Source organism: Larus michahellis, chromosome Z (assembly GCF_964199755.1).
Source record: "Larus michahellis chromosome Z, bLarMic1.1, whole genome shotgun sequence".
In the NCBI taxonomy this organism is placed as follows: domain Eukaryota; kingdom Metazoa; phylum Chordata; class Aves; order Charadriiformes; family Laridae; genus Larus; species Larus michahellis.
In genome coordinates, this window is record NC_133930.1 from 31,014,769 (window position 1) to 31,041,616 (window position 26,848).

At 37.7% G+C, this 26,848-nt stretch overlaps 1 protein-coding gene across 7 annotated transcripts in view; it reads left to right on the top strand.

Annotated features, from left to right (window-relative positions):
* Positions 1–23,433, top strand: part of RIC1 (RIC1 homolog, RAB6A GEF complex partner 1) — a 52,149-nt gene extending 28,716 nt beyond the window's left edge. For 2 of the 7 annotated variants that reach the window (XM_074569268.1, XM_074569274.1), the window contains 22 exons: positions 931–1,073; positions 1,312–1,448; positions 2,407–2,498; positions 3,568–3,656; positions 4,675–4,819; positions 5,329–5,377; positions 6,530–6,682; positions 7,024–7,227; positions 8,590–8,628; positions 9,224–9,334; positions 9,936–10,025; positions 10,497–10,657; positions 11,650–11,788; positions 13,674–13,790; positions 14,704–15,432; positions 15,751–15,909; positions 16,019–16,152; positions 17,178–17,464; positions 18,262–18,456; positions 20,334–20,523; positions 20,664–20,852; positions 21,237–23,433. In XM_074569268.1, coding sequence (XP_074425369.1) covers positions 931–1,073; positions 1,312–1,448; positions 2,407–2,498; positions 3,568–3,656; positions 4,675–4,819; positions 5,329–5,377; positions 6,530–6,682; positions 7,024–7,227; positions 8,590–8,628; positions 9,224–9,334; positions 9,936–10,025; positions 10,497–10,657; positions 11,650–11,788; positions 13,674–13,790; positions 14,704–15,432; positions 15,751–15,909; positions 16,019–16,152; positions 17,178–17,464; positions 18,262–18,456; positions 20,334–20,523; positions 20,664–20,852; positions 21,237–21,522 — 3,838 coding nt within the window. In that variant the 3' untranslated portion in view covers positions 21,523–23,433. Of the gene's footprint in view, positions 1–930; positions 1,074–1,311; positions 1,449–2,406; positions 2,499–3,567; positions 3,657–4,674; positions 4,820–5,328; positions 5,378–6,529; positions 6,683–7,023; positions 7,228–8,589; positions 8,629–9,223; positions 9,335–9,935; positions 10,026–10,496; positions 10,658–11,649; positions 11,789–13,673; positions 13,791–14,703; positions 15,433–15,750; positions 15,910–16,018; positions 16,153–17,177; positions 17,465–18,261; positions 18,457–20,308; positions 20,524–20,663; positions 20,853–21,236 lie in introns of all 7 variants that reach the window. The other 5 variants (XR_012584854.1, XM_074569271.1, XM_074569270.1 and 2 more) reach the window with 5 other exon arrangements.
* Positions 23,434–26,848: the final 3,415 nt, after the last annotated feature.

Consider the following 26,848-nt stretch of genomic DNA (forward strand, 5'->3'; position numbering starts at 1 on the left):
TTGGCTATATTGATGTTTTTAGCATGTAGAAGTATATAGCACATGTATGTTCAGTATTACATTATATTACTATAAATGTGTTTGTCCTTGGGCTCAAAGTATGGATTAGAGATTTCATGGAGATACAGGTACATAACAGCAAAACTATACGTAGCATTTCAACATTTCTCCAGCAGCCCACAGATGGCCCCTATTTGTCCTGGAAAAACTTTTTGTTTATCTCTTCCTTTTTTTTTTGTGGTGATTGGCTTCCCTATAAATAAGCTTTGAACATGCTAAATGAGTGTATATGAAAAGTTGGTGAAACTGTATAGCGTTGGGGTGTGGTGGAAAAGTAAAAAAGTGCAATTCGGGAAGAGGCCCCATAGGAGAAAATAGATATAGGAAGAAATCCAGTATATAACTGCAAAAAGCTTCTCTGGGAAGCTGCAGATTGTTATCTGCATGGAAATAGATTAACAGTTTTCAGAATTTTGGAGATGTTTGGGGAAGGATTTAGGAGAAGTCTTAATTTCTGCTGAGACCATGGGTTAGAAAGTGTTGTGGATTATTTAACAGCGTAGGTAATATTGATAGTTTTCTAGGATAGATGAATAATTGATTTTTGTCAGGAATGTCTTATGTTTAGTCAAAAACATTAAAATAACCATCAGCAGTTCATATACAAGTTAAATAATTACTCTAACAATACAGACCTGTTCATGAACTCTCATTCCTGGAAGAAAAATAGACATCTAACATATTTTGTCAGCTTGGTACCTTTACTGTCTAGAAGATTTAGGCACTCTACTTTGTAACTTATTTGATGTAACTTCTCAACCTAGTTGCTTATACAAGAGGCAGTAGTACAGTGCTTGTTACATTAATTGATTTTTCTGTGACATTTATTTGAGATGCAGTTTTTTGGAGAATGACAAATATGTTTTTTAGTTTGCAGTCCATGTTAGAGGATTTACTTGTTGCTACTGCTGATGGATTTCTCCATCTTGTTCACTGGGATGGTATGACCAATGGAAGGAAGGCCATCAACCTGTGTACAGTTCCATTTTCTGTGGACCTGCAGTCTTCTCGAGGTAGATTTTGTATTATTTTATTGCTTATGATAGTTAACTATTGGCAAAATACCATCTAATATAAAATATTATGTCTGTTCTCAAGCAGAGATGAGAAAAATGTGCCTCTTGTAAATGTGAACAAAATAGCCTGTTTAAATTAGTTTTTTCTGTGAAGTAATAAGTAAACAACTGGAAAGTTGGCTGGCTTGCAATATCACTGTGGTGACATATTTTCAAATTACTGGTATTTTCTCAGCAGGTTCATTTTTGGGCTTTGAAGATGTTTACATCAGAGATATGGAATACTGTGCCACGCTTGATGGTTTTGCTGTTGTTTTTAATGATGGCAGAGTTGGTTTCATTACACCAATGTCAAGTAGATTCACTGCTGAGGTATATTTCCTTTAGTATTTCTAGCATCCACTGTACAATAAATATGTTTTCCTTGGTCTCTGCGTTTCAGTGAGCTTTCTACTTTAAATTCTGTTTAGCTGTGAAGAAATTAAAATTTAGCAACTGCTTAAGAGATAACATAAGAACAAGCTGTATTTTGTACCATAATTTGAACTAGGTTGTTTTAGGGCTGGTACCTGTCTGTGGGAGAGCATAATTGATAGTAGATTTAATTTTTGTTAATTGCTTCAAAGTGTCGTTATATTTTGAGTTGCTCTTACTGGCTCTGTGACTAACTTCCTGTTGCTAATTATAATTGGTTTATAAGAAGTAGTTTCTCCTGTGGCAAAGTATCATAGGCCCTATTTCTAGCTTTCAGCCATAATCAAGTCTAATTCTTCTCGTAGTGACAAGCATACTTCAGAATTTGTTTTAAAGGGATCTTTTCCAAGTTAGGTGTTTCCTTACCTGTAATTCAGCCTACAAACTGTGCTGCATTTTGTCGTTAGATCTCTTTATTTTAATTACAGAAAACACAGAAGGATTTGTGTAGTCTGTTCCATACTCCTTCACACACTTACAATGATTGTGATTTCAGCTGTTGCAGATGGGTTTTGTCTTCATCCTTCGTACCATCTACTGATTTTTATGCAGTATCAGGGATATTCTTGCCTTATAGGTACTGATTTGCTTTGGTTATTCAGGGCTCTGATAAACAGTTTCCTTACATACTGGAATCTTTCTGTCACTTTTATTATGAACAATGAAACCAGTTTTACATATGCATGATTTTGTTTATCTGAGCCATATTAGTTAATCTTGACATTTCCAATAGAAATTTCATGAGGTGGTGAAGGCCAACTGGCAGATCTGTAATATAGTATACATGGGTAGGAGCTGACTATCATGAATAAAAGCAATGTTTAATCAAAAACTCTGTGAATTCCTTTCTTTACAGCAGCTCCATGGTGTTTGGGCACAAGATGTGATTGATGGAACTTGTGTGGCAGTAAATAACAAATACAGGCTAATGGCATTTGGATGTGCCAAGTAAGTTTTGTATGGCTGGTTCAATGAGGCGGGGAAGTTATTTCATTATAAAGCTTAAATACTAGTTTCTTCTTAGCAAGTTGTGTTGCAAGAGCTGTAAAGATGAAAATGGTCAGTCTTCCTAGAGATGGTATAATCTGCATTATCAAGAAGGTGGGAGGGAAGAGGAAAGAAACGGTTGCCTGCTTGAACTGCCGTTGAAAGTGATGCTCGCTGTTTAGCTCTGGAAAAAAAATTAAAAGCCTGGACCAGCAGCAGGGATTGGAAAGCGGTGCTGTCCCGGTTAATCTCAAAGCAAGATTATAAAGTCAGTTTTAAGCAGCTAATTGTAATATTATTGGACAAGAATCAGCACTTTGCACCCAACTGAGAAAATGCTCTGTGAAGTGTTGATTTGGTCAGGAGAAATGTTGCCTGTTTCAGTAACTGTGAATCTTTATAAATTAAATTAAATGTTGCAAAAGTGCTTTTAGTTGTGGTGTTTTGCTTACTACTCCTTTAAGACAGTTCCTCCTGTATAATACTGCTCTAGCTGGTCTAGAATGCAGCATTTTTTTTCATTATTATTATATTTTATTTGTTATTTAGAGCATTTCAAAAGATCTGGGTGGACTGTCTTCTTAAGAAATAGTATTTTTGGTTGTAGTTACAATGCAGTGTGTAGGTGTTTGTCTCTGAAACAGGAATAGTTACTATAATTCATTGATCTTGGCATGCATTACTACACTCCTGATGAAACTTTAGTACTGAGTGAAAACTGATTTTCCTCATGGATTGTCTTGCAGTTCAAAGCCATAAATATATGTGGATTGTGTGTGCATGTGTATTTTCAGAAAACTAAATAGTCTTAGTACATTGGTTATTATAGGGCTAGTGTTTTGGGTCCTCTGCTGTCTTCTGAAAAGTACCTTATAGATTGTTTCATAAAATTCTTTGAGTGTTACTTGACACAATGTTTCCGTTCTAGATAAATTTGGTATTGGTGAGAAAAAAGCAGCTTTATTAACCTCTCGAAACTGATGAGGAATCTAAATGATCTGTAATCTAAAGCATGTGTAATCTCTTACAGCGGCTCCGTTCAGGTTTATACCATAGATACCACCACTGGCGCCATGCAGTTTTCTCATAAATTGGAACTGACACCAAAACAATATCCTGGTGAGCTACTTTTATTGCTAGAATTTTCCAGCTGTTTTTAGGGTATTAAAGAATATTTTTATCCTTGGCTAGTTAACACTGTTTGTTGTTTGCATTGTCAGTGATGTGATTAGTATTTACTCTTGTATGTTTGTAGTGATTTACTCTTGGTTATTTGCTCTTTATCTGTGTGCTTTTTAACTGACTTTTGGCTGTGTTTCATACATGAGAGTTTTTGGTGTTTGTTTGAGTATTTTGGGGGGTTTTTTGTTAGCTAAAACTGAATCTGAATTAGCAGTTAACAGACAGTGCTGCTTCTGGTTGTTCCTTTTTAAATGCTGCAGATCTTGGTAGTTCCCATGTGTATTCTTGAGGTTAGTTTTCCATTACTCACCTAAGAAAATGAGAGATTATTGTCAAAACTGATAATGAATATAAAAGAGGTATAAATAAACTTGAAACACCTGACGTGTAGGGTACAGAAAAAAACTAAGTAATCCAGCACCCTGCCTCAACTGCAGTGAACAAAACCCTGGTGAAATTCTTCATGTAGTAGTGGTGAGTATTATGGGCTTGAGAGTGAGGAATATACAAAGTGGGTAAATTGCATCCTCAACTGAAAAGTGTGTGCCTATTAGGTTTCAACAGAAAAAACAAATCTGTAAATAAGAGTTTTACAGTTGTGCGGTGTGCCAAAGGAAGATGTTTCAAGCATGACTATAAAATCTTCTTTTGTCCTAAAAATCATTTAGCCAGAATTGCAGTTCTATGGTTGCGTCATAGCACAGTGTATTTCTGGCCTGTTTTTATGTATTCTTAGTTTCCTATGAAACTAAACATGTATTGGAAAGAAAACATGAATTCTTCATTTGCTGCTTACTCATTTTGATATGGTCACTTTGATGAATGCAGCAAAGAAGATTTAATTGAAAAATCAAATATTTATTTCCATGTATTTTTGTTTTTACTCTTACAGTGAAAACAGTTGAAGGACATTCGATGTTTTTCACATGGTATTTTATTGTCTGTTTTAAAACAGATATTTGGAATAAAACAGGACCTGTTAAACTAATCAGATGGTCACCTGATAGCTGTGTTGTGATGGTGACCTGGGAATGTGGAGGCTTGTCCTTATGGAGTGTTTTTGGTGCTCAACTAATCTGTACTTTAGGAGGTGATTTTGCGTGAGTATCTTTAATGAAAATGTGAAATGTTTTGCTAGAAACTTTTATTTTTCTAATTAAAAGCATTCAATTAGAAACTAATTCACTGAATTAGCTTTTTAAAATCTTTTTCCGTTATAATTCCTTAAATATTGGAATCATTGAGTAATATTTAGGAGGGAATACTTGAATATAAATGAAAATCTATTACTTTATTTTTGTAACGGTCTTTTTGGCCATTAAAGCAAATTATCATAAGGGCAGGCTTTTGCGGGCAAATATTAAAATTCCCTCAGTGCCAGTATATATTAGCTGAAAATATGCTAACATCCAGAAATCACAATTCAAACAGTTTATGCTAGATATCTGACAATTGCATTGCCTTTTATGCAGTGTCATGGATCAAAGAGGCTTTATAGTTTGAGTTGAAGTTCAATATAGAACCATGTGACAATGCAAAGATAGGAAGATAATTCCTTATTTTGATGAAGTTGTTTCCAAACTCAAACTTGTTCTGTTCTGTTTTTAAGGTATCAGTCTGATGGTGCCAAAAAGGACCCTCTAAAGATCAGTTCTATGGTAAATATGCATGTAAAAATACTGTAATAGGAAGGCTGTTAATTTTTTAAATTATTTTTAGTAAAACAGCTTCTCAGAAAATTAGACTGGCTTTCTTTAGATTTATTACTTTCAAAGAGTAAGGTGCCTTTGCCACACTTAACACCAGTGTTGTATTTAAAGAGGAGGGAAAAAGGGACAGCTTATGATTATTTTTTTTTCTGCCATGTATATGCCTGATCATGAAGCATGCATGACATGCCTTTTCTTGGCTTTGCTTTTAATATGAAGAATGAACACTTTTGGGTTTCCTGAATGTCTGTCTCTCTCTCTCTTTTTTTTTTTTTTTTTTTTTTTAAATCTGGCACTTTATTTCAGAGAACAATGTGAAAATCAAAACAACACTAATTGTAAACTTAATTATTTCCCTAAAATTACTAGCTTACCTTTGGCTGTTGGAGTAGCTTAACTCAGAGTATGAACTCAAGAGAAACATAACCGATGTTTTAATACAAACAAATTAACACAAAATCCTTCTAGTCTGTCAAATCAGTAGGTGTTGATAAATGCCAAACACAGTCTTCAAGGCCTGTTGTACAAACCATGATGACTTTTGTACAATACTCCTAAAACATTTGATTTTATTTATGTATAGCCTAGTTGCTGTGAAGATTGACAACTGTAAACATGCATCCCAAGTGGATGTGCATATATGCAAGGACAGTACAATGTCCTTTTAAAAAAAACCCAAAGACTGAAATTCTGATACCATTGAATTTAATGAACAATTAGTATAATTTTAGGGATCGGGATTTTGTCATACCTGATTATGTTTGTGGATTCTTTGTTAGTTGCTTTAAACTGCAAATCAAGCAGTCTTCATTACATATATGATATCTTGCGTAGTTACTTTTTATTTAATCAACACTTTTCATGTAAAAAAGGAAAGAATTTAAGCTAGATTCTTATCATTCCTTGTGGATTTTACTGCTATGGGTTACTGTGGTTTCTATGATAATATGTTTTGGAACACCAAACTGTGGTTTGTTTTTTTTTTTTACCAGGCTTAAGTCTATCATAAGATCAGTTACAGTAAGTTTATGTGATTTGTGTTTTCTGTGAATATATAGTGTTGGATTTGGGTTTTTATTACTACTATTCTTTTACATTCAGACCTGGGGATCAGAAGGGTATCACCTGTGGGTTATTGATGGAAATTCTTCTTCAAACATGAAGTCTGAAAGAGATGCAAATAATGAAGCTCGCCAATTTGGTATTCTGCAGTTTCATTTCATCAAGAGTGCACTCACTGTTAATCCTTGTATGGTAAGTATTGTTGTTGATAAATATATCCTTATTTTAGGGCATATTTCCAGTTTTCAGGTGACCTCTGAATTATTCTCCTAACAGGTTTTAAGTCTGTTTTGCAGCCATTAGATTGCTCTTCCTTTTTTATCATAGAGCCTTTAAACTTTGAAAATATTGGTATGCATTACTGTAACATAAAACCTACATAGTGATACAAAAACCAAGAACTGCCTTAATGCTTATTTTTCATATTGTTTACGTAGAACCTGTTAATATATTGATCATGTGATTTCCTTTGTTTTCTGTACATGGAGTTCAAAATTCCTTTTGGTTTTTTTGTTGTTTCATTTTTAATGTAGAGTAACCAGGAACAAGTCCTCCTTCAAGGAGAAGATCGCTTGTATTTGAACTGTGGAGATGCGACACAGGCTCAGAATCCCAGAAATACTTCAGCACACTCTGAACATAAGCTTACCAGGGAAAGAGGCCCATTTTCAGATGGCGGTTTAGATTCTCAGGGTTTAAGCACTTTACTAGGACACAGGCATTGGCATGTTGTACAGGTAATTGTCGCTGGTTGCCCATACGTGCTCTGTGCTTGGCAAGAGTTTGTAGGACTGGAATTTGCAGCTGATCTCATCACTCTGTGCCATACCCTTTTCCTCTAGTATGAGATCATTGCCTTTTAATTGCTTCTTGGGTTTCCTTTGGTACAGCTTTTTTTTTCATTGCCAAATGGTAAAGGAATGTTGTCCATCTCAGCCTTGTGGCTGCGAATTTGCATCCTAGCCAATAAAAAAGTAGAAATGTCTTTTTGACTTCAGGAAAGAGTACTTAAATTACTTTCCTATGCTTCGAAAGGAACAATAAGTGCAACACCCAAGAAATCCTTTAGACATTTTTATTTATGCAAATTTCTTTAAGCATATTCAGCTGATGAATACAGCCTTCAGACTTTGTCTGTATTTTCAAGCAGTCTTAGATGGCATCTATTTAAGTACCTAATTAAAAATTCACGGTATCAAGCTTGTGAATTATTTCCAGGGCTAGTAATGGCGCAGATTCTATTTTCTCTGTAATACAGAGGAGAAATTCGATAGCTTTTAATCTATAACTGTAGTGCCTGTTCTTCCATGCTTGAATTGGTAGATATTTTTCTAAATAAAAGTTTTTAGAAGGTCCACAAGATTTTGTTTTTCACATAGTACATGAATGGGTGTTATTAAACAGTATGGGACTCCAGGCACATATGTCAGGTTCTAGATACTGTTGAATTTCCACTTTAGCTGTCCAGGTAGCTCTTCTGTCTTCTGAAACTGGCATAGGAGGGGGAGGTCAGTGGTTGGGTAATGAGGGCACTTACTGCCTTGTGTCATGCCAAGGACTGGAGTTTGAACCTGGATTTGTATCATCCCATGTGATGTGAAGAATCCAGGATCAAGAATAATTTGACATATCTCAGTCAAACGCTCTCCTAAAGAGGCTTTTCGAAGTGCTGGTGTGTGTTTCTGATGGGATTAAAAAATTTAATCCTTATATTGAAAGTCCTTCCTGAATGCTGTGTTTATCAAAACTTTTATGCTCCCATGAAAGTTCTGATGGAGAAGAAGTACCTAGGGGGGAAACAGAGCAAATTTTGACTATCAATCTGTAATAGAGTATTAGCTGTTGTGTGTTGTTAACACATTTCTATATTTCTTATATTAAAAGCAGGCTGATGTTTAGGCTTCAGTAACTTTTGGGAATGGCGGGGGGAAGTAACTGTATTTAAAAAAGAAAACCCAGCATTAAAAACCTGTAAGCCAGTTTTTTGGGAAAGCATGGACATTGTACATATTCCTTTAGAACATTATAATTAATCACTACTTTAATGGTGCTTGGTATAGTTACATGGTTTTCGTTTTCTCCTTGTTTTTTTTTTTTAGATTCATAGTACGTATCTAGAGAGCAACTGGCCTATAAGGGTGAGTTATTTTAAGAATATGTTATAGAATCATAGAATGGTTCGGGTTGGAAGGGACCTTAAAGATCAGGTCCCTGCCCTGGGCAGGGACACCAACTACTAGACCAGGCCGCTCAAAGCCTCATCCAGCCTGGCCTTGAACACCTCCAGGGATGGGGCAGCCACAACCTCCCTGGGCAACCTGTGCCACTGCCTCACCACCCGCATAGTGAAGAATTTCTTCCTAATATCCAATCTAAATCTATCCTCCTTCAGTTTGAAACTGTTACCCCTCGTCCTATCATTACACTCCCCATCCTTCCTGTAGGCCCCTTTTAGGTACTGGAAGGCTGCTATAAGGTCTCTTTGTGTTCTTGCTTCTTTAAAAATATTGGGTTTTTATAACTGCCCTTTAGGGTTGGATGAGCTCTGGAAGCTGAAATCATTGTTTTATATTGCAGAAAGAATATGTGTTAGGCAGTAAAGTAGAAAACATGAAGATACTTTACAAGTTCTGAATCTGACATTATATTGCCTTATAGTGATGTACTTGGGTAGGATATATCATTAAAATAAGTTCCCATCTGAAGTTCTGAAGTTTTTTTCTCTTTGAACAGTTTTCAGCTATTGACAAGCTTGGACAGAATGTAGCTGTTGTTGGCAAGTTTGGTTTTGCACATTATTCTTTACTCACCAAAAAATGGAAGCTGTTTGGAAACATTACACAGGTGAGAGGTTATGGTACTTTATTCAGGTATGCTGGGGAAATTGTATTTCTTGGAGTGTGACTCTTGGAGAAAATAAAAAAAAATACCTTTTTCAAATAAAGAACCTGTAGTCACACCTGGGATTAGGGACGTTGCTTTTGCATTTGCTTTTCATAAAATGGCTGAACCACTTATCTTACGGGCATGGCACAAAATTTGTTCTGATCATTAGAAGGTTTCCAAATCTGAGTGCGTATAGTCAGACACTTACTCCCATATGGCTTATCTGAGAGTTTGTGCGAGCTGTAGCTTTGGATGCCAAGCTCGTAAGTTCTGGCCAGAAACAGAAGGTTAATTTGAGAGAGTTCAGGGATGCCTCTAGTATAAGGAACTGTGGAGCTGTGTTTTGTAAGGTGATGATTGTCCTTCACGTATCATTCCTTAGTACTTTGGTTTTTTTAAACAACAAAAACTTCATATAGATAGGTTTTCTTGCCATTATCAATAAGGCTTATAAAGATCATGTATGGCTTTCAGAAATTATTCATAGAATGTGTGTGTGTGTATAAGTATATAAAAAATAGGCACATGTATGTCATTTGCTTGCTTTTTTTCTTTTCAGGAGCAAAATATGGTGGTAACAGGTGGCTTAGCGTGGTGGAATGACTTCATTGTTCTTGCATGTTATAATTTAAATGATCATCAGGAAGAGGTGAGGTATTTTTCTTCAACGTAAATAAATCATGTTTAGAATACCGGACCTGTTCTACAGTAGTAGTATAAATATGAAAAGCTTGATACATAGGTGGCTTTTGGTCATGTTCAGAAATTCTGTATTAATACGAAGTATTCTGAATATGAAGTATTTTGCGACACTTTTATAAGGTTTTAAATTAGATAGGCAGAAAAGCTTTACTTACTCTTTGCTTTTTAACACTAATGAATAAAACTCCTTCTTTACTTCTCTTGTTCAGTACTTCAGATTTGGCTGTACTGTTCTTTACCCACTTTGGATGCAATAATATAATGCAATATAACATTTGATGAAACAAAAACCCAGTAATGTGTCTTGCTAGAAATCCTTGACACCATTCCACAAAAAAAAGAAAATAATGGAACATGGAATTACTATTAGTTTGTTGGTAAACAGAACCTGTATTCAAACTACTCCTTTTCCTTGTAGCTGAGAATCTACCTGCGAACGTCTAATCTTGACAATGCATTTGCACATATCACCAAAGTGCAAGCAGACACGTTACTACTGAGTGTCTTCCGGGACATTGTAATATTGTTCAGAGCAGATTGTTCCATTTGCCTTTACAGTATTGAGAGAAGGCCTGAAGGGTGAGTATCAGTATTTAAATGCTTTTTCAGTAATGTACTTGTAAGTAAATCTGTTCTCAGTCTGAGTAAATTCTTATGATAATATAAAGTTGTTTGATAACTTGTGGAGTCAGATTTTTAAAATGCAGAGGGGTAAGTGTTATCTATATGCACAAGTGATAGTTCATGAGTGCTGTTGCTTGTGCGCATGCAGATAACACCCATTAGGTGTGGAGGTAGTGACTGAGTATGCGTGTTTCCAGCTGTCTGTACAAACACATTCTAGCCAATAGGAACTTGAAAACTGAATGCAAATAGAAGGAAAAGGTACTGAAAGCACCCACATGTTTGCATGTTTTAATAAAAAATGTTTCTAACATTAGAAGTAGGAATTGGTGAAAGCAATAGCGGAGTAGCAAAGATGAAGAGAGAAAAGGTTTGGTCTGTGGTGTGGTTGTGGGGAGCTATTTTCGTGCAAAAGAAGTAGCAACATAAGAGCCAGATACTTTCAGACGGTTAAGATTAGTGAACCTAAGAAGGAGATGGATTCTCATAGCGTTTTTTGAAGTGCCTAAGCAGGTGATTTTTCTTAAGGTATCTTGGTTTCGGCAAGAAGGGACTTTTTTTTTTTTTTTTTTTTTTTTTTAAGCAGAGAGCAAGCTGTTGATCCGCTTTAGTGGAAAATATTTTCAATGCTTTTCAAAGAAAACTCCCAACAAAATCTAAACACTGGAATTATCTTATTGAAGCATGTATAGAGTCTTACTCTGAAGTATCTGATGTTGTGTTCTATTCACTCATAGCTGTATTCCCCAGAACTATCAAGATAAAGTAGCCCAGGTTAGGTTTATTTGGTAATTTTATGTAGCGTTCCTTGTTAAAGGAAAGTCATTTTGGCCTGTAGAGTAAACTGTTTGCTGAGGTTGCTTATTTCCATTAGGCTTACTTCAAGATATTAATCTTACATTAAATACTATTTTAAAATTGCTAAACGTAGTCATCTTTCCTTTCAGTCTTAACCCTACTGCCAGTATCCAGGTTCTTCAAGAAGTGTCGATGTCTCGGTACATTCCTCATCCTTTTCTTGTAGTGTCTGTTACATTGACATCAGTGAGGACAGAGACTGGCATCACCTTGAAGATGCCTCAGCAGGTAACAGGTCTATAGTGCTCAAAATTTAAAAGGCTCAGTGCCTGGATTTTTTAGATTAGTCCTCAAAGGTTACCTGGCTAATAAATGAATCGTAAATCAATGGTGGTTCTATGTGGTAAAATGCCAAACGTGTTTTTTCTGATGCTTGTTATATAGATATTTTGTGTGTGAACTGGGGGCAGGGATAATGGAAATAAAATACAAACTCTTACTTCTGTTTCATAGCTTCTCTTGTCACCTTGTAAAGTTTGGTGCCAAATCTTGGAGGACAAATTAAACTTAACTAGGTCAAGGGTATGTTTCTCTATTGTGTATTAGAAGTTGAATACCAAAGCAATCCATGGCAATAGGAAGTGCCGTTTGTGCAGCATTGGGTCCATTACTCAAAGAATAAACAGAAAAAAGGAAAAGATGGCATATGAATCTATCAGGTTACTTGTAGTCAATTTCCTACTATGCTAAAATAAAGTAAGATAATCTCTGACATTAGTTATGTCAGGAGATAGGTCAACAGCCAAACAATGACTAAGATGTGAAGCCCTGTTTTAACTCTAGGAGTTTATTCAGGCCCCTGAAAGCGCAGTGCAAAGAGAACTTCGATTTTTGTTGTCTGTGGTGTAAACAAATTAAGCTTAACTGTTTGAGTAGCTGCAGTACGAAGCACACTTTCTCATCAGAGCAGCTGCCTTAAGATAGTTTGGAAGTTGTGTGGCCTGTGGGGCAGGACCCAGACATATTAAGGTGCGTATTTTTCTCTACATACCAGTGCCACTACCAGATACGAAAGCAACAGCACAGATGTAAAATCTGAAGGTTTGCACTTGCTTTCTTCAGTTCATTCTAATTTAGTGTCCCGCAATGCTGAATGTGTCGTGAGACTTTGATATGATCTTAGACAAAGGCATAAAAGGCAACGTGCATGTGGTTTTCTAGTCCATCGTGTTGTGAGTCAGCATTCTCAACTACCTCAACTACCTGACCTATGGTGTTTCCTAATTTTGAAAAAAACCTACTGAAACTTTTTAGAGCACTAGTAATATTTTAAACTTAGTTTCAGACTGAACAAATATTACCCTTTTTCTTTCTAAAAGCCCATATCTTCAAACTTTGTCAATCCTCCTGACCAAAAGAAACTTACTAATGTTAGCACTGAATGTGACACTGCACTGCAGACAAAACAATGTGTCTGACTTAGCAGAGTGTATCAGGCTTTTCAGTGCTGTTACCTATTAGTGACTTTAACCCCTGATGCTGCAACTCTACCATACATCTACCCATGTATTTTAAAACTAAACTTCATGCACAGCATGGTATTAGCTCCAGCAACTTTGTTTAAAATTAATGTGAAGCAGTTCTGAAATAAATTGCTATAGAAGGTATATTTTGCTTTCTTGATATACCTAACTAGAAAGATTTTTCTCTAACTGTAGCTTCTAGAAGTTCAAGATGCTGTACCAATGTAGCTCAGCTCTTTTTGGCTCGACTCTTTTTGGCTTATGTACCAGTGTTAGTCTTTGCAGTCAGATACTGGCAATCATAACGGTGATACTGATAAGAATACAGAGCTTTATTTTTCTTAAAATACTGGTGGCTTGCCCATGCCAACAGATATAGTTGGAAAAAACCCATATCAAATAAACACATGGAATGAGTCTGGTGAACAAGAAACCTTACAGCATTTACTCCTTTGCACAAGAATCTGCCTGCAGGTACTCAGTTCTACTTCATTTTTCTGAGTCCTTCTGCAGTGAATTTGGTTATTAGTCACCTCTGTACAGCAGCACAGCTACTTTATTCTTTTTATTCTGGGTTTGTATCATGGTTATGGGTAAAATCATGCATTCAAAAAGCTTAAATAGTTTACATAATACTCTTTTATCCTTAGGCTTGTGAGGCTGAAAGTATTATGCTAAACTTAGCAGGACAACTCATCATGTTGCAAAGGGATCGATCTGGACCACAGATACGAGATAAGGATAATAATCCTAATCAAAGGAAGCATGTGAGTAAATATATGTGGAATATTGTATATGACTTGAAAGATGATGTTAGTGACTGAAGAAGTTGTGGCAGGAGTGGTTCAGGCATAAAGAAAAGAGGTCTATCATGCAAGGCAGTTTCTACACTTAGAAGCTGAATTGTAGCTGGAAGTAAATCACTACTGTGATTTCTGTCCCCCCCCAAGAATCTGTGAAACATTACCACTTAATTGTGTGAATGTCTAACTAAAGTATTTATTACTTCTGTTTACTCTTTGTGATGCAGTGGAAGATATGAGTCTTAAGCATAAAGGTCCTGTGCAAAACTTGTTGTGCACTGATGACAGAAAATGTCCAGTCTGTCTAAAACTGTTCTGTATGTTTATGGACCATTAGGGTTTTTTGTGGAGCATATTTACAAAGTTCCTAAAAAACTACAGTAATAGAAATCAGTGACTGAACTTTTCAATTTTTCTGTGCTGATGAAAAACACTTCATGGAACAAGCACTTTGGGAAAGTGAAATCTAAAAAGTTTAGATGAAGAGTTTTTTGCAGCTCAATGAAACACTAGCATATTTGGTGTTTGTAGTAATGTTGTCAGTTCTAGGTTGGACTCTTGGGCTAATTGAAGAGACAGACCAGGTTTTTATTTTCCTCCCTTACTCTCGCACCTCTGGCTTCTTGACTAAGTGTGAGGAGGTTTAAAAAAAAAAAAGTGAAAGAAATGTCTTTTGAGTTAAAATAAATAATAAGTGATGTTTTCCCAGGTGCTAGGGTGGTTAAGGGATAAGCAGATTTATTTCTTTGTTAGAAGAATAACATGTTCTGAAGTGAGTAGTCCTTAGGTGAAAAAAGAGTTCATGTGAAGAGGGTAAAAAAAAAAAAGGAATAATGAATTCTGATTATTTATTCTTTTTTTTTTTTTTTTAAAACAGCTGCCTTTTTGTGCTCCAGTTGTCCTAGCCCAGTCTGTTGAAAATGTGTGGACTACTTGCAGGATCAACAAACAGAAACGCCACTTACTGGAGGCTCTGTGGCTCAGCTGTGGTGGGGCAGGTATGAAAGTCTGGCTTCCACTGTTTCCCAGAGATCATCGAAAACCACATTCCTTTCTGTCAAGACGGATCATGCTGCCTTTCCACATCAACATATACCCATTGGCTGTTTTGTTTGAAGATGCCTTGGTTCTTGGTGCTGTTAATGACACTGTGCTCTATGACTGTTTATACACTCAAACCAGTGCTAGAGAACATTTAGAGGTTCTCTTTCCTTTCTCCATTGTTGAGAGAACCTCTCAGATCTACCTCCATCACATTTTACGCCAGCTCTTGGTTAGGAACCTCGGTGAACAAGCCTTGCTTTTGGCCCACTCCTGTGCCACATTACCATACTTTCCTCACGTACTAGAACTGATGCTTCATGAAGTGCTGGAAGAAGAAGCTACCTCGCGGGAACCCATTCCCGACCCTCTGCTTCCCACTGTGGCGAAGTTCATTACAGAGTTCCCCCTCTTCCTGCAGACAGTTGTTCATTGTGCTAGGAAGACAGAATATGCCCTGTGGAATTACCTTTTTGCTGCTGTTGGAAACCCGAAGGACTTATTTGAAGAGTGCTTAATGGCCCAGGACTTGGACACAGCTGCCTCTTACCTTATTATCCTCCAGGTAATGGTACCTCATATATTGCAAGAGAGGTGATATTTGCTAATTTGTAGTACTTAAAAAATATTCTCATACCAAAGTTACACATATTAAACAAATTTTCAATTTGACAGTTCGCTGTTGATATTATGTCAGTTATGAAGAGGGGGAATATCACACAATGTAAGCAGTTTACTGTTATAAAAAGAAAAATAATAGCATGAAATTTGCTTCTTCTAACCTCTGGTATACGTGAATGTGACATGATGTGGCTTGACTTAATAGGACTTTTGTTGCTCAACGGCAAAAACAAATGACTTAATTATGCTTTGTTACTTGCAGAATATGGAAGTTCCAGCAGTGAGCAGGCAACATGCTACTCTCCTATTTAATACTGCCTTAGAGCAGGGAAAGTGGGATCTTTGTCGTCATATGATCAGATTTCTTAAAGCCATTGGCTCTGGAGAAACAGAGACACCTCCAGCTACACCAACAACTCAGGTTTGTGATGAAAATAGTAAATACTGTGCATCGAACCCTGTATGATTAATCTTGCTATTACACAGTGTGTTTGCTCTGTGACTGTATGTTTCGATTTTCTTGTTTTTAGGAACCTAGTTCAAGTAGTGGCTTTGAGTTCTTCAGACACCGCAGCATTAGTTTATCCCAATCAGCAGAGAATCTCCATAGCAAATTTAACTTGACAAAAACACTGAGTATGCCCTCTGGGCCATCTGGAAAAAGGTAATTGGTAGTAATGTCATCTCCTTCCCCACTTTAAGTATTGTATTAACTCTCTTACCAATTTAAGTTATAGAAGTAGATTATATGATAGATTTGTCATAGTCTCCCTCCACATCCTTTTGCGTTTGTCTTTTCCTGACTTTTCATAATATCCATGCCTCTCTCTTACGTTCTTGGGAGACTGTATTCTCACGCATGTAAGTGTGTGTTTGTGTGCATATATACACAGACACATTTACATGGATTTTGCTGACCAAAAGCCTCTGAATCCACCGGATGGATATGTAGTAATTTCAATAGCTAGTGAGACCGCGTACCTTATATTTCAAAGATCTGTTTTGCTGAAAGATACATCTTGAACAGCTCACAGTACTGCAGCATGATAGTATACATTGCACTGCGATACTGTGTACATCTTGATCTAGTAGTGTGTTGCCAAGCCATAAATAGAGCCTTTTACACCTTGGGGTCAATCCCTCTTAAACTGCTGTATACCGAATTCATACTGATTGGTATTAATGTTTCAGAAGCACCACTGAGCTCAGATTCATCATTATCTTGGTTTTGGCTTTTTTTCTGACCATACGACCTTCAAAGCAATCTTAATATAAGTTAAAATGCTTTTATTTAGTAATTTTCCATGGAGAGTACTATCTTAAGAGTTTTGATAGGAAGGGTCCTAGACTGATAGCTGACTTGTTCTCTAAACCTGCTTCTCAGAACTCATTTTGCAATGGCATCTACCTTCTAACTCTTCTCCTTTACTTTTTTTCTGCATTGCTAATAGTTTAATACTCTTATCAACATTGCTGCTGGTGTTATTACCTTCCCTTATTTCACTTACTGTTGAGGCAGTGGGATCTTATAGAGAACATAAATAGCAAGGACTGGTGGAAACTGCTTTTGTTGGTTTATAGAAAGCTCCAGCTATTACTGTGATCACTCAGTGTACTGTGGCTGTGTCCGACAAACAGCCTTTATGACTCCATTTTAACTAATGTCACTGTTCTGTGGTCTGTCCATAGGTGGAGTAAAGACAGTGACTGTGCCGAGAACATGTACATTGACATGATGCTCTGGCGGCACGCTCGGCGTCTGCTAGAAGAAATCAAGCTGAAAGACCTGGGCTGCTTTGCTGCACAGTTAGGGTTTGAGCTGATTGGGTGGCTGTGCAAGGAGCGAACCAGAGCTGCCCGCGTGGAGGATTTTGTGTTTGCTTTGAAGAAGCTACACAAGGATTTCCTGTGGCCATTTCCAGTCATACCGGCTTCGTCCGTTAATTCGCCGTTCAAGAATGGAAAGTACAAGACAGGTGCTGTAACATCTGAGTTGATTTGGACTAGGTTTCTCTCCTGCAGTCCTACAGCCATCGGTCTCAATCTCTTTCCTCAGCTCAGCCAAGCAAAGAGCAGGCTGAGGCTTGCCACCCACACAGCTTTCTCACACCGGGTGTGTTTTCTGAAGGAATTCTGTTGAGCACAGACGACATCTGTTGTGTAGTCTGATGACATTACTGTTCCTGTTGAGGTTTCTTGCTTTCTCGGGTGCACTGAACTGGCTGTCACTTGTGCAGATGTTGAGTTGAACGTGGATATTGCTCTTCAATGTGAATTCTGCTACAGAAAATTACTAAAGTCAACATTTTTATCTAGTCTTTAGATAAGGATTTGAATAACTTTTTTATATTTAAAAATGAATGTTCCTAATATTTAAAATTTGATTTGTGTCAAAGGGTAAGAATTTTGCGAACTTGCGGTAAACCTCCTTTGTAGTATTAATCTCTTGGTTCACTAGTTTACATTCTTAGGGCAAAGTTGATACTAGATGCCAAGTCTTCCTCTTTTTGATAGTAGGAGCACTGTTACTTAGTTATTGATGCTAACACTTTATCAGCTGATACTTCTTTTACACCAGTGCTGCCCTAAAAAGCTGATCAGAAATTCTTGAAATACCTAAACTTGATGCATCCCCTTGCTTTTGGTGATCCCTCAGCAAACTAATTGAATATTGACTTAGATACAAGTTTTAGCTTCTTGTAATGCCTGGACTTTCCAAATTGCCTTTTTGATGGTTACATGACCTGTCCTTTGGTGGGTTCTTTTTTTTTAGCCGTGGGGGAGCAGCTGCTAAAATCTCAGTCTGCAGACACCTTTGTAAACATGGAAATGGACACAGGGGTTTCAAACACACCTCGGAGTCGCAGCTGGCTTGGCACTATCGGCTCTTCTCAGAGAGAGCTTGACACAGTTTCATCCCATGGACCACACATGCAAGATGCGTTCCTTTCTCCTTTGCTAAGTAAAGGTTAGTCACTCTTCCTTCTGTCTGCTTATTGGAAAAACGCACCTGGAAGTACGTACTTGTATTTTGATATTTGCATGCTACTGCTGTATTATTGCTTCCCAACTGCTGATAACCATAATTCAGAGGAGAAAAAAAAGAGGATTTGTTGAAAAGTGAACTGAAATTTTTTCAAGAGAAGGGTAATGCCCGTGTCATACATCTTTAAGTACTTGAAGTAGAACATGAAATTGATATTTGCAGAAGTTCCTGTTCTGTGGTGGTAACTTGAAATTTAGTATTTTTATGGTCTGTCTAGGAAGACTGTTGTAACTTCTTTGTCTCTTGCACGGGTTGGCATCTTGCACAGGTTGGCACTGTTTTAATGCATGAGCTTTGTGCTTTTGGATTTTTTTGGAAAGGTATTAGATACATTTTTTATTGAGGACGTTTAGGAAATTATAGTCCCACGTAGTTTTCTTTTTTCCTATGGCTTTGTTTAAATCGTTTTTAAAAGCTCAAGCGGATGGTCAGCTTACGAAAATACAAAGGGGAGTTTTATTCTCTGTGCATCTTTTCTGACCGCAGTCAGGTCCAGGAAATGTTTGTCTGACCATTCATTTCTTTTTATTAGTCCCTCTTGTCCTCAAGCTTAGAGCAACATTTTCAACGGTGTCTACATCATGTGATTTCCACTTTGTTAGGGGAAAGGTCTATGTAGCTCAGTGTGAATTACAGTCTCCCCAAGATGCTAGGGTCTCCTGTGAGAGTCAGAGCACTTGGAACTACTCTTCAAAAAGTTGATGGGCTTCAAAAAATGAAGAAAGAGTGAGATTCTCTCCCTGTGCTTGGGCATTGCCTTGTTCTATTTTCACTCCTGCTGCTCTTGTTTATTACTTTTGGAGAGTGCAAGAATGCATTAGGTTTAAGTAAGTTTGTTAAAAAGTTCTACAGAAAAAGCATAATTTAAATGGGGAAAATTTCTTTTTTTATTGCACTATCTTTTACTGCTGTCCGCCACCACCACTGTTTAAACAAGTATATCCTATTTTTCTGGGCTGGATTAAGACCTTTGAGTTCAATGGAATTCAGTACAAGTTTTGAAGCAGTTTATTTCTAAAGTGAAACTAAATTAATAGTTTTTACAATGTTGTAAGCTGAATTCTAATAATAATAACTTAACAAATAACTAATCCAGCAGTGGTATTTATGGGCCAGAAGCTAATAAAATAACTTTCTGACTTTCTAAACATTCTCCACAAAAAAGATGCATCTACTTCAATATGGAAACTGTTCTGGAGGTTGGGTGCCTTCCTCACTCACCACTATAATGGTTTTAGCTTTGCTGTTACTGTTCCTGTGAAAACTCTGTTGCTACATCTACTCTTCATCTACTCTTGATATTTTTATTGGAAACACTTACTTTTTGTAGTTAGTGCAGGCAATTACTTGCATTACCAAGGGTTCATAATTTTCAGGGTTCTGTATGAAGAAGAGAACTTGCTATTGCATCTTCATTTTTAACAAAGTTGAAGTTTAAGAAAGCAGTATCTTTAGACAGACTGCAGCCCTTCCTACAGACTTAATTCTAGGATTATAGTATGTAAGAGGCTGTCACTGTGTTCTTACAACGATTGCCAACACATCTTTAGGATCCCTTATTGATACTACTCTGCAGGATTATTTTTATTTGATAGAAAAACTACTGCATTCCAGCAATAACAGTTCTACCATTTGGTGTGAGAAGAAGAATGCTGAAGTGGGTTGGCCTGAAGCAACTTCTTAGCAGTGTGATACACTCCAGAGCATTACTGTGTAATTTGTCAGTTTCTGTAGGAAGTATTTCAGAAATTCTGAGTCTTACTAAAGTAAGTAGTTTCTTTTTTCCTTATGTTTCTGAGTGTTTTTGATAGGTGACGAATGCAGCATAGGTTCAGCAACAGACCTGACTGAAACAAGTTCTATGGTGGATGGCGACTGGACCATGGTGGATGAAAACTTCTCCAGTCTAAGTTTAACTCAGTCAGAGCTTGAACATATCTCTCTAGAACTGGCTAGTAAAGGGCCGCACAAATCACAGGTCCAGCTGCGGTAAGTAATGTAATCTTTGCATCTGAAACTTAAACTGAGTAGTATGCAGCATTAGTAGAAAGAAACACTGTCTACAGAATCACACTGGGATGTTGTATTCAGAGTGAAAAAAGAAATAAGCAGGCTGTTTTTCCGTGTAGGTACTTGCTACATATCTTCATGGAAGCAGGATGTCTGGATTGGTGTATTATCATAGGCCTTATCCTTAGAGAATCTTCAGTAATCAACCAGGTTTTCAGTATAATGCAATCCTCTGATATTGATAGAGAAATCTGTCAGAATATCAAGACTGGCCTATATGCTGTTGACAAATGGGCTTCTACAGATTGGTAAGCGTTACTTTCCACCTTCATTTTCATTCCAGTTGTAGATAATTGGTTACCTAAAAAGTAACTTTGAGTTATGTCAGCCATAGCCGAAACAATTATTTAAAAGCACTTTTGCAGAAAGTTTCAGCACAGGCATTTAATACAGTTGTGATCAAACTGGAAGAAAAACAACCCAAAATAACCAACCTCCCAACTTTTACTGTTTGATTATGGTTGCCTTTTCTCCTCTATTTAAAAAAAAAAAAAAAAAGCTTCTGTACAGGAAGGATTACAGAAAATACTCATTTATGTTAAACATCTCCCAAGAAATGCTGCTTTTCAGGCATATGACAGAAGTACTATTTTTTAATTCACTCATGGTGTTCTGTATCCTTGTTTTTGTAGCCCTGGGTACAAGCCATTTTTAAATATCATCAAACCACAGATCCAGAAACTAAGTGAAATAGCAGAAGAGCAAGTACAGCCTGAAGCTTTTCAGCCAGTGAATCCTTCTAAGGTTACCGAGCAAGCGAGCCCCAGAGCTGAGGAAAGCAGGACTTCATCTAGCCATGGCAGCAACCCTCAGAGCGATGCTGGTAGCAGCAGTGCCAGCAGGCATGAAGAGGACAAGTCTAAGACAGAGGATGAGGATTCATTCCAAGAAGGCAGTTATGACTGTATTGTGTCTTAAATGGAAGACGAACAACTTCCCAACAAGCATCAGGTGTGAAAGGAAGCAGACCAGCTCTTGAGACATGCTTCCATGTTTTGCTCGTGAACTTTTTTTTTTAAATATTTCAATCTTTGAAATCTTTAGTGGGGATAATTAAGCAGCAGTTTCATCTAATAATTTCAAAAGGAGGCAAGATTTTTTTTTTTTAATGCTATCTTCAGACTGCAGCTTTAGGTTCTGATACTTAAGAGCGTTGAGAGACAGTGAATACATACAGAGACTGGTTCAGCTAATGTTCATCAGTACCTTTACATCACCAAGACGTGTTCTGAAGAAACTGCTTATCTTTTGCTTGACTTTAAAAGGTGAAGAGGGGATTAAATTTAAAAACTGTTATCCTACGCAGCTTGCCTGCCTAAGAAATGTCTGATCAATGCAGTTCAGATTGGTTTGATACCGTATTTTGTATTAAAGGACTGTAAATATATATTGTATGGTTTTGTGAATACTCTTGTACAAATACTCAAGGTTGTACCGTATTTGAAGGTACCTGTATGTATTGTGCATGTTTCTAGATGACTAGTAAAGTTAAAGCAGAGTTGCACTTCTTTCTGGATGAGGCATACTTCACTGACCTAACACTGACACAAGGTGGCTTTACCTGGTTTTTTACTGCCACTTACAGATCTTGTAGTTGGGTTTAAGGGATTGCTGAAGGTTATTTATTTCATTGTAAATTCTTTTCTGAAAAATGAATTTTTTAAATGTAAATAATCATCATATACTCTTGCTATGGAAGATTAGTTTAACAGCTCATACCTAAACATTTTTCAAACATTTTATAATATGCGTACTTGTAACTAAGACATATTTAACTTTCATACAATGTTATGGAAAGCTGGCTGCAGAAGTCTGTTGCTTGGAGGTACTTATTTTTTCTAGCTGCTGTCCCTATGTAATAACTACCTGTAACAGTATTAATTTAGATATTAGCTTGTTTGTACTGTGCAATCTGAACAAAAATGCAACATTACTCATTTTATACAAAATAAACTAGTTTATTTTTTATAACATCATTCGATTACTGACATGGACCAAACCTTGTCATCATAGGGTAGTTACAGCATCTTCTGCTTTTCTAGAGTAGTTTCTAAATGCGCATCCATTTAAACTCTGAAAATTAAGAATATTCACAATTAAGTTGAAATAAATTGTGATTTTTATCATCTTTATTTCCTTTGTAGATAAGATCAAGTGCTTTAAAATGTACAAATATTAAACTGTTGCTTTAGAATGGCTTTACTAAGCCAATACAACCAGTACAAGTGCAATAATTGTGAGTATTACTTGGAAAGCTGGAGATTTTAGTGAATGCAGCTTGAATTTCCATTTAAGAGTTGCAACTAATGTTGAACTTCCAGGAAAGAAATCTGGTTCAAGAGTCCCAGCGTTAAGCTTAGTCTGTATTGTAGCTACTGGTTACAGATAATGTCTATCATACCTACAAGCCTGTTGTGATCTGACGTCAAAATCCATTATTGTTATAAGGGGATACTTAAAGTTTTTTTTATGATAAAAAACCCGCGTAATCTATGTTAAAAGAAATAAAAACTGTGCTTCAAGTTAATATTTTTCTGTGATTCTGTGGTAATGATGTAAGCCAAGCCCATCCTGACCAACTTTCTGCTGTTCAGGTTTTGGATCTGTACAAGTAAACGCATACATTAACTGATATACTAACATTCTTAATATTAGTATCTTACTACTGTGCTACTGTTGTTTAGCAGTTAAATCTTTTTAGTTGTGAAATTTTAGAAGTTTGTACTACTTTAGTAGTAATTATCTCTATGCAAATCTTATGTGCTAATTTTGTATTTCAATTTCACTGCTGTTATACCTGTAATTAAAAGACAAATGTATTCAACTTTACTTGAAGTTACTCCTGTGGAAAATAACTATTTCTGACTTCAAGCCACTGACTGTAAATTACCAGAATTCAAGCAGGTTGTCTCAGAGAAGCAAAGCTGTCAAAGAAACCACCCAATGAAGACTGTTTTAGTTGGCCACATCACACCCCTATGCCCTGTGTTACAGGATGAAGGCAGCAAGCTGCTAAGTTAAAAATTACCTCATTAGTGCATCTCTGAAGTTACATCCACCCATTGTTTTGAGGAGAGGTGTATGGGGTGTAGTAGCAAGGGGGACTGCAGCGGTGGCCCCTGTCAGACATCCCATGGATGATGGCTGAGCCCATCAGCCAAGCTGGTGCCCCCTCTCCGGTAACGTATTTAACAAGGGCTAAACTGTGCTGTGCAGCAGCTGTGAGAGAGATGTGTGATGAAAAGAAATGTGAGGAGGAGGAGGTGCTCCAGGCATGAGCAGAGATCCCTGGAGCCTGTGGATCTGTACAAGTAAACACATACGTTAACCAATACACTAACATTCTTCTATTAGTATCTTACTGCTGTGCTACTCTCCTTCAGCAGTTGCATCATTTTAGACCATGGTGAACCGGGCTGTCCTCCTGCAACCCATCGAGCATGTCAGAGCAGGTATCCAGGCTGCAGCCTGGGGAGGAGCCCACACCACAGCAGCTGGATGAGCCCTGAAGGAGGCAGCAGCCCATGGAGAGCCCACACCGGAGCAGGTTTCCCAGCAGAACTGTGGCCCATGGGGGAACGTGTGATGCAATAGTCCGCTCCTGAAGGACTACCCCAGTGAGAGGAAGATCCACTTTGGAGCAGTTTATGAACGACTGGATCCCATGGGAAGGACCCCATGCTGGAGCATGGGGAACAGTGTGAGGAGGAAGGAGCAGCAGAGAGGAACTGTTACAGCCTGACCATGACCTGAACCTTGACTGTCCCTGATCCCTCTGCACCATTGTGGAAGAAAAGGTAGAAGAGTGAAGTTGAAGCAGAGAAGCTGGCAGAAGGTGTTTTAATTTTTCTCTTTGTTTGTTGCTATCCCACTTTTATTTTTAATTGGCAATAACTTAAATTAATTTTCCCCAAGGCCAGTTTGTTTTGCTTGTTACGGTAACCAGTGAGTAGTCTTCCTGTCTCAACCCATGAGCTTTTTCATCTTATTTTCTCCTTCTGGCCTGCTGAGGAGAGGGCATAAGAGAGCAGCTTGGGCTCCTAGCACCCAGCCAAGGTTAACCCACCACAAAAGGTTTGTTTGTCTACAAATAAGCACTATGACCTCAACCTACACGTAGGAAAAATGGGGCGTTTAGCCAGCTGAGGGTGAACATTTTCTGTGCAATTCCAACTCGCTGTTCTCCTCTCACTTTACTTATCCAGCTCACATAAAACTGGCTGTCCTGGTTCTTCCCAGCCTGGTGTACTTAAGCATTTAATGGCATAGAAAGATGTCTGATTTCCTTCTTTACCAGCATTTGCATATCATCAAGTTTTTTTGATCTGTTTCTCAACCTGTACAAAACTAATTGCCTCTGAAAAACAGTCGCTTGCTTGTTACCCATTTGGAAAATCCTCTCACGTAGTGTATACCTGCAAAACTGCTTGGTGAAGTCACATTTCTGGGCATAATTTTCACCATCACTTTTGTCAACCAAAAAGTAAGCTCATTTTTCACTAGTATGTTTTACTCAAAGGAACCATTTTGAACAGTTTTAGAGCTAAAGTGTCTTGTAAGCTACAAGTTGAGCTCCACTGCTCAGTAGAGAGACATACGCGAACGCATGATCTAGCCAGAACCTGTACAAAAAAAGTCCCTTCTTTGCATTATAAACTGAGGGGAGAAGTTGTCTACAGCTACAGTGATATTATAAGAGATGATGGGCGACTTGTTGAGGTTGGTAAGCTGGCCTCAACTGAAACAAGAGCCCCCCAAGAAAAAAAAAACAAGGCCACAGACCAACTTACTGTCTCATCATAGTTTCCTGTCCTAGGGCTGAAGACTGTTGAGATATTCTAGTGGGCAGCGAGACGAATGCCAACTTAAGGCGAGTGGCAAAAGTAGTCCCAGTGCTTAAACACAGAAAAGGGAGGAGCCTTCTCATACCACTCAGAATGAAAGATACAGCTTGCTCTTTCTATTTACCCTGTACCACCTGAAAGAAGTAAACTCAAAGAGGTTCCTACCAGAGAGCATGCTAAGAGACTTCACAAAAGCCCTCAACTGGAGGTTGAAGCTAGCTAAACAGGTCAGGCATAAGGCACCGAACCCCTCTTTCATAACTTTTTTCAAATTACTGTTTCCTATCAAAAGAAATAACCACCCCATCACCCACAGAAAAGCAACATCCCTGCGTAAGCCATGCATGTGTGGCTTCATGAGACAGTTACTTAAATTCACCTGTACCTATTGGCTTTGAAGCTTGTATGTGTTCCAGAGTCTCAGCCAAGACTTGCACAATTACTCCTTTCTGGACAAACTACTTCTAACTAACTTTCAAGACTGATTCTTACAGCTTTCTGAAATTTAAAAACTGTTTTGTTAATGGCCAGTGATACTTTGCAGGCTGCTTGAAATATAGGTGGCAGTGACTACATCTCCCTAAATCAGCTGATACATTTTGCTCAAGTCTTAGCTTTATCCTTGGCATGTTCTCAAGCTGCATCTGCAGCTTTGAGAGAACCATAAAGTGTTGTGGCGCAACAGAGCCTCTTCTGCAGTGAATGGGGAAGCACGACTAATTTCTAGGACTAATTTATCCTCCAAGACTGGAACAGATTTTCATGAAGACCTACAATCCAATCTTCTATCTTCAAAACAGATGTCACGCTTACGCAACTTCACGTTGTCTAGCCGCAGAGTTTTGTGACAGCACTTAAGGTTACTGATCTTGCATGGCTTTTTAACCACCCTTTAGTAAGACCACATACCAAGTTCTAAGACAGGTCGTCCTGCAGGCTCCGTCCAGATTATCACCAAGAACTGGATTAGGGTTAGCCCCCAAGGAAAAAAGTACCGAACAGCATTACCACGCAGGCAAACCCTTCAGCAGCTCTGTCCCATATGCTACAGTTAGTCCTGCATAGACTTGTTAGATCTTGTCTATTTGATTAGTGTTTTTCCAGCAGGCTTGCAACCCAGCCTAGATTGGAGAGACATCAAAAACAGGTCTTGCTAACACAGAACAGCTCCACTCAGCTCAACAGTCTGTCAGTTTGTGTACAACAGCTGGAATTCTCCTGTTCATTGCACTTATCTCAACACTGTTTCTTCAAATGCATACGTCTACTTGACAGGCAATCTGAAGGTACAGTGATGCACTCTAATGCTGCATTAGATTGCATAACCACAACACGTACCGGCCTCCTTCACAAACACATGCTTAAGTTGTTAAAGTACTTATTTCTGAATCTTTTTTACC